This window comes from Bison bison, unplaced genomic scaffold, assembly GCF_000754665.1.
Source record: "Bison bison bison isolate TAMUID 2011002044 unplaced genomic scaffold, Bison_UMD1.0 scf7180017864103, whole genome shotgun sequence".
Taxonomy (NCBI): domain Eukaryota; kingdom Metazoa; phylum Chordata; class Mammalia; order Artiodactyla; family Bovidae; genus Bison; species Bison bison.
The window spans coordinates 551,311-565,139 of NW_011494675.1; the positions used below are offsets into that span (position 1 = coordinate 551,311).

Consider the following 13,829-nt stretch of genomic DNA (forward strand, 5'->3'; position numbering starts at 1 on the left):
TGAGAGAGTGTTTCCTGTCTTCATAAAATGTATAGTATGAGGAAGATTAAGGTTGATTAAGCAAATATTAATAATTATGAAAGAGCTCTGAGAAGGAAGAGAGGCACAGGGAACTTTGTTGACACAGAGTAGCAGGATCTTTCTTGCCTGATGAAGGCTGTTAGAGAAGGTTCCCATAGAAAGTAATGTTTACCTGAGACCTGAATGCATGATGGCAGGTTATCCAGGAAGAGGGGGGAGGGAGGGCAGGAGGGTATGAGTCATCCAAATCAGGGGACCTTGTGCTAAGATCTGATGGTGAGACTATGCATTACATTGCCACCCACCGAGAGAAGGATGGAAGCAGTAGGGTGAAGGTCAGAGAGAAAAACCTTGTTTGTGCTTGGGAGGTATTTTAGGCAAGGGAGCTTGCCCTTCCCTGAAGCCAGTAACTAGAAGTCAGGTGAGTGGAAAGATAATTAAGAGATGTGCAGTTCATGTTTCATCAGAGCACCTGTTACCACCACTGATTCCCTCTTTCCTCTCCTATGTAATCCCATCAGTTCAAGGTACCATTTATTTGGTGCTGTCGCCCAGAGCCTATTGGCTGCCCAGTTGAACCTGGGCAAGTCATAGACATCCAGGGGTAGACATTAAATGGTTAACTAAATAGAAGAGACTGGGAGGCAGCCTAAACAACATAAGGAGATAAAAACTTCTACAAGCTCTGTGTTAATCAGTTTTGTATTCTTCACTGACCGCATTTCACCAAGTAACTACCAAGCACATGGTTCTAAATAAAAGTTTGTCTAGTGAACAAATGAATGTAAAGCCCTTTAGTACTGCATGGAAATAAAGCCATGTTTCTCTACCATCTTGCTTTCATCACTTCCTATACATATAAACTTATACTAATTATTTATACTCTACACACCTTTGGAAAAGGAAATGGCAACCCACTCCAGTATTCATGCCTGGAAAATTCCATGGACAGAGGAGCCTGGCAGGCTACAGTCCCTGAGTCACAAAGAGTCGAACATGACTGAGCACTTGTCAGCAGCAAACCTTAGTCTTCTTATTTGTAAAATGCAGTAAAATGATGAAAGATTAAAAACAACAATTAGTACAGTGTTTAGTTCAAAGATTTTATATATTGAGACTACTAGAAATCATATTCTTCTTTTACAGGTAAATTGGTTATTTCCCCGAAATCTTTAAAGTCTAAAAGACATAAAGTTTTTGTGGACTTAATTTAAAATGTTAGGACATGTCTTACTTTTCAGCAAATGTTTATCATCTTCTTTACGGATTAGATTTTAGCTGCCATCAAGACGCTCACCTTCTCAAGGGAAAAGAAACAACCCAAGTAAAAAACATCAACTTTTGCTGAGTGTGAAGGGAGAAATGAGCCCAAAGCCTGACAAGTGGTAACAGGAGTGCCTGGGAGATCTAGGAGAGGAGATGGTAGAGAGGAAATAGGGGAAGGAAAGGAGAGGGGGGCAGGGAGAGGTGATGGGGGAGGCGAGACACAGGAGGGATGTGCTGTGCACATCTGTGCATTTTTGATTTCTGAGCAACTTAGCTCACACTATAAAGATCTTATTTATTTACAAGACTGATTAATTTACAATATTTAAAAGTTTATAAGATGGCCAACTTATAAGTGCTGCACTCAATATGCCAGCAAGTTTGGAAAACTCAGCAGTGGCCACAGGACTGGAAAAGGTCAGTTTTCATTCCAATCCCAAAGAAAGGCAATGCCAAAGAATGCTCAAACTACAACACAATTGCACTCATCTCACATGCTAGCAAAGTAATGTTCAAAATTCTCCAAGCCAGGCTTCAACAGTATGTGAACCAACAACTTCCAGATGTACCAGCTGGATTTAGAAAAAGCAGAGGAACCAGAGATCAAATTGCCCACATCCATTGGATCATCGAAAAAGCAAGAAAGTTCCAGAAAAACATCTACTTCTGCTTTACTGACTATGCCAAAGCCTTTGACTGTATAGATCACAACAAACTCTGGAAAATTCTTAAAGAGATGGGAATACCAGACCACCTGACCTACCTCTGTATGCAGGTCAAGAAGCAACAGTTAGAACTGGATATAGGATGATGGACTGGTTCCAAATTGGGAAAGGAGTACCTCAAGGCTGTATATTGTCACCCTGCTTATTTAACTTATACGCAGAGTACATCATGAGAAACGCTAGGCTGGATGAAGTACAAGCTGGGATCAAGATTGCCAGGAGAAACATCAATAACCTCAGATATGCAGATGACACCACCCTTATGGCAGAAAGTGAAGAGGAACTAAAAAGCCTCTTGATGAAAGTGAAAGAGGAGAGTGAAAAAGCTGACTTAAAACTCAGCATTGAGAAAACGAAGATCATGGCATCTGGTCCCATCAGTTCATGGGAAATAGATGGGGAAACAGTGTCAGACTTTATTTTTTTGGGCTCCAAAATCACTGCAAATGGTGACTACAGTCATGAAATTAAAAGGTGCTTGCTCCTTGGAAGAAAAGTTATGATAAACCTAGACAGCATATTCAAAAGCAGATACATTACTTTGCCAACAAAAGTCTGTTTAGTCAATCTATGGTTTTTCCAGTAGTCATGTTTGGATGTAAGAGTTGGACTATAAAGAAAGCTGAGCACCAAAGAATTGATGCTTCTGAACTGTAGTGTTGGGGAAGACTCTTGAGAGTCCCTTGGACTGCAAGGAGATCCAACTAGTCCATCCTAAAGGAAATCAGTCCTGAATATTCATTGGAAGGACTGATGCCGATGCTGAAACTCCAATACTTTGGCCACCTGATGTGAAGAACTGACTTATTTGAAAAGACCCTGATGCTGGGAAAGATTGAAGGCAAGAGGAGAAGGGGATGACAGAGGATAAGATGGCTGGATGGCATCATGGACTCAATGGACATGAATTTGAGTAAACTCTAGGAGTTGGTGATGGACAGGGAGGCCTGGCATGCTGCAATCCATGGGGTTGCAAAGAGTCGGACATGACTGAATGACTGAAATGAAGATAGCCAACATCTCATCTAAAGAGAAAACCAGTCATCTTTTGTGATACTTGTCTGATGAGAGTGTGGCATTTGATTTTTTTTTTTTTTTTGGTAACGTCATTCTCAAACGTAATGGATGTAAAAAATTAGTAGAAAAATCAAGACCTATAAAGCAAAGCATTCCTGTAGCTACTAGGGTCTAGCATAATATTTTATGTTTTTGTTATCTTTTTTATTATATTTCTGGAATGTTGTTTAAAATAGCAGAGTATATCATTTTAAGTTAAAAGTGGTGGCGGCGAACACCATCACCACATTTTATAGTTGTTAAAGACATATCACAATTTATCATTGACAAAGCCTGAGGAACAATTTCTTCATGGAAGGAGAGGAGTAGGCAGAAAAAAAATTCATTCTTGGCTCCAGTAACATATTAAGCCTCTAGATTTATAGTATGTTTTTCTAAAATATAATGATTCAGATCCAAAAGATTAAATGAAGGAGTAACTGTAAAATATATCTTTGAATTATAATAATTCCGTTTGACCCAGTGTACCCTTGCTTTGGAATTTATCCTCCATAAATTTAGGTGACTGGTCTCTAAAATGTGGATAATGAAATGAGGTCATTGTGAGAATCAAGTTAGAAAATGCAGGAGAAACACTTTGTAAATGTTACAGATTTTATTTGTTGTTGTTGTTATGCAACTGTGTATCTCAAATAAGATATATGAAGAGATTCTTCAGTTTGATTTAGGACTAGTCTTCCAAATTTCCCACACTTATCACAAAGTAGATGAAGTTCATTAAACTTCTAAGACCCTTGAATAGAGAAATTACCAGATTTTCAACTGCCTTACATTTTCATGTTTTCTTCCCCTCTTCCTCTTATTTTTTCATTCTCCCCCTTGCCCTCCTCTCTCTCTCACTATTTCTCTCCTCCCACCCCAATCTTTCTCTCTTACACAAATCCCACCTAGGTTCTCAGCTACACTCTTTTCCTTTCGCCATGGGATTTCCCCTAAAGAGGACAGTCTACTAAGGCACTCATAAGAAGATATGACTGGCCAGCAGAGCCTTCTGGGCAGCCACCACTCCAGACCTCCTGGCCCCTCATCTCCTAGTGAATTAGTCTGCCCTCTCCCTCTCTGGATGCAGAGTCATGGAGTAAATCATGCAACTGAGAGAGGAACAAGCCAAACCGTTTTCTTCTTTAACTTGGAGCAAGACTCAACCTATGAGTTACTTTTCAACAAAAAGGCCAACCCCAGTCCTATGTAAGGGGTGTAGGAGAAGTCTGATTTAACTTCAAAGACTGATCAATCCACACCGAGGTGCACAATAACAATGACTGCAACTGTACCATGTTAAAGTCATAGATGTCTATGAACAGTGTTTGAGCATCCACTTGATGAATGTGCTATACTTTTTTTTTCTCGCAAAAAATGATGTGACTGACTGCTCACCCACCCACAGGATGATGTAAGTCATTCCTTCAGTGGGTTTGTTGTCATTCACAAAGCTTCTTTGAAATTAAAGGTACAGTCTTGGTAATGAGTGACAAATTTGCTTGTTGACTTTCTTGTTTTCCTCTCTGTAGCAGAGTCATCAGTCAGCCTCAATTTCAATCTCATTAGTACCTTGGTCTGTCCCTCTAGAAGCAGAAGCTTCCAAATGTTGGCCAAGGCAGAAGACACCTTAACTTATATGTGTGGGTGCAACATATATTTATTTATATTAATAATTTTGAGTTTACAGGAAAGTGGGCAGCTTCCACATATAAGAGACTGTTTCACTTTGACATTTCATATGTTCTATAAAGGCGTTTTCCTTGTGGTTCAGAAGGTAAAGACTCCACCTGTGATGCAGGAGATCCAGATTCGATCCCTGTGTCAGGAAGATCCCCTGAAGAAGGGAATGGCTACCCACTCCTGTATTCTTGCCTGGAAAATTCCATGAACAGAGGAGGCTGGTGGGCTACAGTCCATGGGGTGGCAAAACTAAGAGGTGAACAACTTTCTTTCTTGGACATTTGAGATTTAGAAAGATATAAGAAATATTATGTAATAGACAAGGCATGTTTATTGTTTGTAATGAGGAGTTTCAGTACTTCTTCATGATCTACATAATGTTTAATATTCCTGAGCTCCTTAAAGTTGGCATCCTGTGTATGAAGTTGTTATGAATTATTCATGTTGATTGGCTTCCAGCAGTTGAAGGGAAAACCAATCATTCTTTGAGAGGTTTACATGATGGAAAATGACAATTTGATTTTCATTTCAGTAATTTGGTTTCCAAAGGTAAGAACATCATAGAAAAATCTACCTTTCTCTTCTGCATATTATATGTGAGATGCGGTTGACTTAAACTGACCATATGAACAACAACAATGTTGACAAAGATAGGAACTACGTTGAAGAATTACACAGATAAAATGAGATCACTGGCAAATGTATTGTTACATGCAAGCAACTTAGTGCATGTGGTTGATGAGTGAAGAGAAAACTGGTTGTGTCAAACCAAGGAAGGGAGCCTGCAGAAGAATGAAAGAGCCCAGGAATTCAGTGAGTAATCAGAGCATTAAAAACACAGGTATTAGTCTCAGTGCCAAAAGTAGAAGGCAGCTGGAAGCAAGTTAGCAGTTTATCCACTGCCTGCAAGCATGTTGAGTCCCATTGGCCATGGCTCTCTTTTTGCTGGGCTGTGGAGGCAAACGCACAAGCCAGGCTAGTCTCTGTCTCTCAGTGGGAGGGAATGGATAAAGGACTCAACGTTAGGAGTGACAAACGGAGAGGTGATAATTGATACCGTAAGCAAGGATAAGGTCACCCAGACGGAGCATGTGAAGAGAGAGCAGGACAGTACTCCCAAGTGTGGACCTGAAGAAGCCCAGGCAAGGCCAGGGGATGTTCAGTCTGGGTGGGGGGCAGAACCCACAGAGGAGAATTCACGTGGGAGAGAGGATGTGCTGTGAGAAAGCTGAGGTGTTTGGATGATAACTAATGGGGAAAGTAAAAAGCGAGAATTTCAGTGCTTTCTAGAGGAGAGAAGAGAGTTGCTCTCTCTTTGCAAGGAGAGCAGACAGCTGCAGTTTCAGGAGAGAGGAAGAGTGCTTGGTGGGGAAGTGAGGGCAGGCGTAGGTTAGTAGATCGAGGTTGGACTAGGGAGGAGAAAGGGACAGACAGCACAGGGGTAAAGGAAGAGTAGACATAAATGTGTTGTGGTTTGAGGGGAGATGGTGGAGGAATTTGAGAGAGAAAAGGTGCTAGTGAAAGAAGCAGGAGGAGCACAAAAAGTGAGCTAAGGGAATTCTCTGAGGAAGAGGATCACAGCTTTGGCATTGATCCACTGGGTGATGGACAGGACAGGATGGTGGATGGCATAATCCAGGTGAATGAGGAAAAAGTGGTTTTGGCAACAAGATTAGAAACTGAGGTTAACCGCTGATAAGAGGAATAATCTTCAGGGGAGGATGTTGCCATAGTCCAGGCAAGGAATAACCAGAGCCTGTGCTAAGGCATTATCTGGGAAGATAAACAGAAAGAATAATTTTAGAAGATAGGAATATAAGAAAAGCAGGATAGCCCACCTGTCCAACATAGCTGTCACCAGCCACTTGTGAGTTGTGAGCTCAGGAAATATGGGTAGTCTGAATTGTGCTGATGTGCTATAATGTAAATTACACAAGCGATTTTGAAGACTTAGAATAAAAAATTTTATTAATAATTTATGCTATTTTCAAGTTGAAATGATAGTATTTACAATATATTGGGTTAAAATTATTATTAAAATTAATTTCCCCTCTTTCCTTTTTAAGAAACATGGCTACTAACAAGTTCAAAATTACATATATGACTCATAATATGTTTGTGTTGAGTTGTGCTGCTGGGAGATCAAAAATACTGGGGTGGCCACTGGGATACAGAGAAATTGATATAGATAGAGCTGTAGAAGGGGCTTTCCCAGTGGGTCAGTTGTAAAGAATCCACCTGCCAATGCAGGAGACATGAGATGCAGGTTCGATCCCTGAGTCAGGAAGATCCCCTGGAGAAGGACGTGGCAACTCACTCCAGCATTCTTGCCTAGAGAATCCTACAGACAGAGGAGCCTGGTGGGCTACAGTGCATGGGATTGTAAAGAGTCTGACACAACTGAAGCGACTGAGCACTAGAGCTATAGAATGCTTCCCAGGTGGTACCTGCCAAAGCAGGAGATACAAGAGACAAGAGTTTGATCCTTGGTCTGGAAGATCCCTTGGAGGAGGGCATGGCAACCCACCCCAGTATTCTTGCCTGGAGAATCTCATGGATAGAGGAGCCTGGCAGGCTACAGTCCATAAGATCTCCAAGAGTCAGACAGGACTGAAACAACTTAGCACCCACACATAGATCTGTACAATAACACTGATAAACCCTTTGGATCATATTTAATTTGAGCTGTTTATTAGGTTTTAGGCTGTGATATCTGTAAATGGGAGTTTTATCTTGCTGATTCATGTGGTAGGTTCAGAGTGCCATGGCTGTTACCTGTCTGCGTGGTACATCCACCCACTAAGCTGATACAACTGGAATATGCAGTGGGTATTTAATGAAAGAATCAGGTAAAGAGGAGAGTCATTTTTTAAAAAAGAAGAAAGCACACTTTAACTTATTTGAGCTTAAAACATAAGTGTCTAGTTATTCACCTGTTGGTTTTGGTTGTTGGGATGAGAACTCCTCACCATAATGTGTTTTCTACCATTACAGTTTTAGTGTCAGATTTTTGAACAAATCTAAAAGCAGTATCTTTTGAGATTTTTTAATCTTTTCCTCAGTCCTTCACTGTTTTCTTATTCATACCCAATTCCATTTTTAAAATTCAAGTGCTTCCAAGGTATTCAACATTTTTCTACTCTTGTATTTATCAGTTTACTCAGTTTTGTTTTGTTTTATTAATTACACAGTGACAAGTAAAAGTGGCATGAATATTTTGGTGACACTTGCCTGATGCTTGTTTGCACACAACCCAATGATGAGAGAAATGAGAAATGGGATAAATAGGAGACCCATGAGACCAGATGCAGCCCTGGTCAAGTCAGGGACACAGGCTTCATGGTGTTGATGGAGAGAAAGTCAAGCAGAGTTTGATCAGAGAATTTCTCCAGGGCTTGCCAGGGAAGCCCTGCAGTGTGTTGGGAGTTCATGGGAAGGAGGAAGGATTCTGAAGTAGGATGACTGAATGGTGCTGGCAGGCCAGTGAGAGTACTGGCCACTGACCATGACTGGAGGCTGTCCTAGCAGGGAGAGAAGGAGCTCAGAAGGCTTCTTTACTGAGCACTCCTCTTGTACCCACCAGCTGGGAGGCAGGGGAGTGAAGTGAAGTCACTCAGTCGTGTCTGACTCTTTGCTACCCGTGGTGTATAGCCCACCAGGCTCCTCTGTCCATGTGACTTTACAGGCAAGAATACTGGAGTGGGTTTCCATTTCCTTCTCCAGGGGATCTTCCCAACCCAGGGATTGAACCCAGCTCTCCCACATTGCAGGCAGATGCTTTAACCTCTGAGCTACGGAGGATGGCTATAAAGGTGGAGCTCAGCTCTGTGGACCAGAAGCTGAGCTCACTGCAGTCTCTGCTGGCCCAGAGGCCCTTCCCTGAGGTGCTGTCTGGCCTGGGCGCTGTCGAGCTGCATGAGGATGAGTGTGGGGACCTGAAACTTGCTGCCCTCCTGATTCATGCCCACCCATGGGGCATCCACATGCACTCTGTGTCAGAAAGAGAACAGTGTGGTTGTTGAGATCTTTTACAGAAAATGAAGTGAGTTTACATGGAGATAAATTCTTATTTATTCAGCATGGAAGCTAGGGGAACAAAAGGCTTAGTTCCTTTTCCATCTTCTAGTGCCTGCCAGCATTCCTTGGTTTGGTGGCCTTTTCCTCCATCTTCCAAGCCAGCAGCATACCATCTTCTCTCTTTGACTCTGCTTCCCTCTGCTTGCATTATTATGAGTTCATGAAATGCTGTGTCCCTTATGTTAGGGAGAAGTCATGGAGCAGCTTCTAGGAATAAGCAGACCTGGGATTAGAATGCTGTCTGTCAAACCTCAACCCTAGTCTCCTTAACTGGACAGTATTCCTCTAATCCTATTATGCACCACAGTCCCCCTGAGAGAATAGGGGTGGGGTGAGCTTGCTCAAATGCAGACTTCTAAGCACCAGCCCCAGAAAATTGTATTCAACTGGTCCAGAATGTGGCCATGCTCACCAGGTGATTCTGATGTGTAAAGTTTATGAACCCTGAAGTTCAATACAACCTTGCCTCTACGGGGAACCACAGAGGAGGGCCAGGCTGGAAGGGGTCCTGTTGAGTGAGGAGTGGAGCTGGAGAGGGAAGAGTGGAGCCATCCTGTATGGAAGGAAAATCAAACACAGTAGGCACTGCTAGAGGTGCTCTGAAACAAAGCCTCAAGGCCACCGAGGAAGTGATTCTGGATGGAATCTAACATTTTGACCACTTACTGTCTTAATTCGAGCATCCAGAACATCTGCCCAATGTCCCAGAAACTCAAGATGCTTATTGGACCCTTACCCTAAATAATGCAGACATCCTATCCTTTAAGGAAAAATATCTCTTTCTTGCATCGAAGTCCATCATGATTTTTGCCAGAAAACTTTAACAACTTTGTGGCTTTTGCCTTCATACATCCCTGACTCCTACTCTTCCTTTGAACTCTTGGTTTTACCTGAATCTGTGTCTCCAGTATTGCATTTTCTAGGACCTCCAGATAACGCTTTTCTTATTTGCAACTCCTGGGTTTCTTGGTTGACACCTGCAAGAGGCAATGGTAAAACTGAAGGAATCTTATGACTCACTTGTTAAATACAGTCATTATTTATTAAAAAATAAATTATATAAACTTACAATTAAATAAATTATATGAAAAACTTACAGATGTACAAGCTGGCTTTAGAAAAGGCAAAGGAACCAGAGATCAAATTGCCAATATCAGTGGGATCATAGAAAACACAAGGGAATTCCAGAAAAAACATCTACTTCAACTTCATTGACTAGGCTAAGGCCTTTGACTGTGTGGACCACAACAAACTGTGGAAAATTCTTAAAGTGCTGGGAATATGAGACCACCTTACCTGCCTCCTGAGAAATCTGTATGCAGGTCAAGAAGCAACAGTTAGAACTGGACATGGAACAATGAACTGGTTCCAAATTGGGAAAGGAGTACCTCAAAGCTGTATATTGTCACCCTGCTTATTTAACTTACCTGCAGAGTACATCATGTGAAATGCCAGGCTGGATAAAGCACAAGCTGGAATCAAGATTGTTGGGAGAAATATCAGTAACCTTAGATATGTCGATGATACCACCCTTATGGCAGAAAGTGATAAGGAACTACTAAAGAGCTTCTTGATGAAGGTGAAAGAGGACAGTGAAAAAGCTGGCTTAAAACTCAACATTCAAAAAAATTAGATCATGGCATCTGGTCCCATCACTTCACAGAAAATAGATGGGGAAACAATGGAAACAGTGACAGACTTTTCTTGGGCTCCAAGATCACTGTTGATGGTGACTGCAGCCATAAAATCAAAAGATGCTTGCTCCTTGGAAGAAAAGCTATGACCAACCTATACAGCATATTAAGTAGCAGAGGTGTTACTTTGCCAAAAAAGGTCTCTATAATCAAACCTATGATTGTTCCAGTAGTCATGTATGGATGTGAGAGTTGGACCATAAAGAAAGCTGAGTGCAGAAGAATTGATGCTTTTGAACTGTGGTGTTGGAGAAGATTAACGAGAGTCCCTTGGACTACAAGGAGATCCAACCAGTCCATCCTAAAGGATATCAGTCCTGGGTGCTCATTGGAAGGACTGATGCTGAAGCTGAAATTCCAATACTTTGGCCACCTGATGTGAAGAGCTGACTCGTTTGAAAAGACCCTGATGTTGAGAAAGATTGAAGGCAGGAGGAGCAGGGGACGACAGAGGATGAGATGGTTGGATGGCATCACCCACGCAATGGACATGTGTTTGAGTAAACTCTGGGAGTTGGTGATGGACAGGGAGGCCTGGCGTGCTGTGGTTCATGGAGTCACAAAGAGTTGGACATGACTGAGTGACTGAACTGAATTGAACTGAACTGAATACAAGGTTTCAGATATAGGAAGAGACAGTTTCTGGATTTGAAAATAATAGAAGTGATGCAGGAAGTGAAGCCTCAGGGGGCTTAAATATGCTCATATAGATGTTCAGAAGTGACACAAAAAACAGATCTCTTTCTTCCTTGTGTGTGTGTGCATATATATGAATAATTTAAAATGTGCCTTCACACTAGATTTATCTATGAATGCACAGGGTCAAACATATTAAATGCTTAGCATGCAAGATTTTCTATCTAGCAATCAGGATGGGTATATAACCTTTTACATAATTGCCTATGAAACTACAAAAAATAATTACACTCCAGTGAAGCTGACCTACACCTAAAATTGCCCAGAAATTCAAAAACAAAGTTTTAATTCCTGTGAATTGATTTCTTGTTTTATGTGGTGTGATTCCGTGTTTTGGTAAACAGGAACTTTTCTCAAAAAGAAAACTTCCAGAGTTGCAGTATTTGAGATTTTCAAAGCATGTTTATCAGTCAAACATCAAAATAAAAAATACCTGGGTTCTTACGAAAACCTGGAACCTTGTTAATACCTGAATCCCATCTCTGTATTGGTGGGTGCTTAGGAATCTGCACATTGTACAAATTCTCTAGATGACCCTGCTGCACTTGAGTGAATCAAAATATTTCATTTTAATAGATAAAGAAAACAAACTTCTAAGGTTCTTCCAAAAGATCCCTTTCAAGTGAGACCACAGCGCTGGCAGGATCTCACCTGTTTACAAAAAAGCAAAAAACAAAACAAAACAAAACAAAACCCATAAAACTGAGATTTGGGAGAAAATAGAAAATACACCCTTTGTTTGAAGAGAAACTTAAGGTCAACACAGGACTTCACCAAACCATATGCTGTTTACATGTGTTGTCACTAGTATATGACCCATCTCGCCACAAATTAGTGTGGTTACCTTAAATAGCTAACCTGAAAATCTTAACCTTCCACTGCTGAAGTTATTGGTTTTAGCTACACTGTTTTTTTTTTTTTTTTTTTTTCTAGGTTTACTAGGTTGTTCTTTTGGGCATGATTTTAGAAATCTAATTATAACTCTGGTTTCAAACTCTTGAACCATGTAATCAAACTGAGATTGCTCACTGAGAAAAATACAGGGTTCTTAGCTCTGCCTAAATTGACAAGGTACGTGGCCAGGTCCAAATTCAACTGAGTGGCATGTCTTTACAGTGTCAGTTCATCCCCCCAAATTCAAAAAGGATCCATGCTGCTGTCAGAAAGTTTTGAAACCAGCACCATTTTTTCTTTTCTTTCTTTTTTATGAATCCATTCCCAGGAGAGAGTTTTTATTCAGTGCAGTGCACTGTTAGGGGGAAAAAGAATGAGTTAAGACAAAAAAAAAAGTCTAACATAAAAAATTACCCATATGATGTCTATTTTTCCTGCTTGGTTGAAATACCCAATGGATTATTTACTTAGATTTGTGCTATTATTGAATCCAAAAGGCAACCTCTTCAGAATAACGTTTGCTCTACTACAAATTCTGTGTAAAGGCTAGGTATCTAAAGCTATAAATGATTTTATATTTTTGCAATAATTATGGGAGGGGAATGGAGATATTATCTTTCATGATCAGAGTTTTCTTTCTGTAACAGTTTTGATCTTTAACTTTTTTTCTTGGAAGAAGATTTTCTAACCCCAGTCAAGCCTTCAGATGACTGCAGTCCTGGCAGCATCTTAGTTACAACCAGGTAAGAGACTGAGCCTGAACCTACCGGAAAAGCTGTTTTGGAAAGATTTAACCTTAATACCCAACTAAATCCCTTGACCATCGCTCGGGCTGTACTCTGCTTTCCCCACAGGAATTACAGAAGGGGGTTGGCACAGGCACTGGCAGATGACATTGTCTTACTCTTTTCCTTCCCCGCTGGAAGAACCCAGGTATGTGCATAAATACAATTAAAGACACTATCTGCAAATCGATAGAACGCATTTTCAGTTTCTTAAACCTCTAAATCCAAGTGCCCAGTGTTCTGTTTTTCAGACAGACCATGCAATCAATTAACAGCCAACCTGTGGGTTTGTGTTTGAACTATCAATACAATTATTAAAGACACGTCACAGGCAGAAGGCAAGTGGCTGCCTTTGTGTTTCTTTCTTTTTTTTTTTTCCTGGAATATTATCTAGTCTTGGGAACATCAAGATGGAAACCTGGTCGTCTTGGAACTGATGGCACGTTTAAAAGACTCTAACAATCTCAGAATGATTTCCCCCCAACAGGCACTGTCACGGGTCTCTCAATGATGACAGCAACGTGCCCACATCCGACCTTAGCTGTCATCTCACCTGGGTCCTAGCGGCGCCATTTGATTCTGACGTGGCTCCAAGCCCACAAATAGCATAGCGGCCCCCGGTTGGCCGCGAATCCGGCCGGCGGCGCCGCCCTCCCTGCCCCGCCCGTGCGCCTCGCCGGGCTCCGCGCCGCCTCCCTTGCGTCCCGCACTCGGCGGCGGTGCGTCCTGCGCTCCTCTCCTGCTTTGCCGTCCCTGCTTAGATCTTCGCTGCCCTCCCCGCTCCAGGCCGCCGGGAGGCGAGTCGAGGGGACCCGCAGGCCGTGCACCCCGAGGTTCCGGGCCCAGAGGAGGCCGCACAGGAGACGCGGTACGCGATGGCCCGGCGAGGGGGCTGCGCGCTGCTGGTGCTGTGCGGCTCGCTGGCCGCCTGT

General features: G+C 41.9%; 1 protein-coding gene across 1 annotated transcript in view; it reads left to right on the top strand.

Moving 5' to 3' along the window:
* Positions 1–8,551: 8,551 nt before the first annotated feature.
* The window catches only part of CPE (carboxypeptidase E), a 160,908-nt gene continuing 155,630 nt past the window's right edge, over positions 8,552–13,829 (top strand). The window contains exons 1-3 of the mRNA XM_010838668.1: positions 8,552–8,765; positions 12,789–12,855; positions 13,509–13,827. Coding sequence (XP_010836970.1) covers positions 8,552–8,765; positions 12,789–12,855; positions 13,509–13,827 — 600 coding nt within the window. The remainder of the gene's footprint in view (positions 8,766–12,788; positions 12,856–13,508; positions 13,828–13,829) is intronic.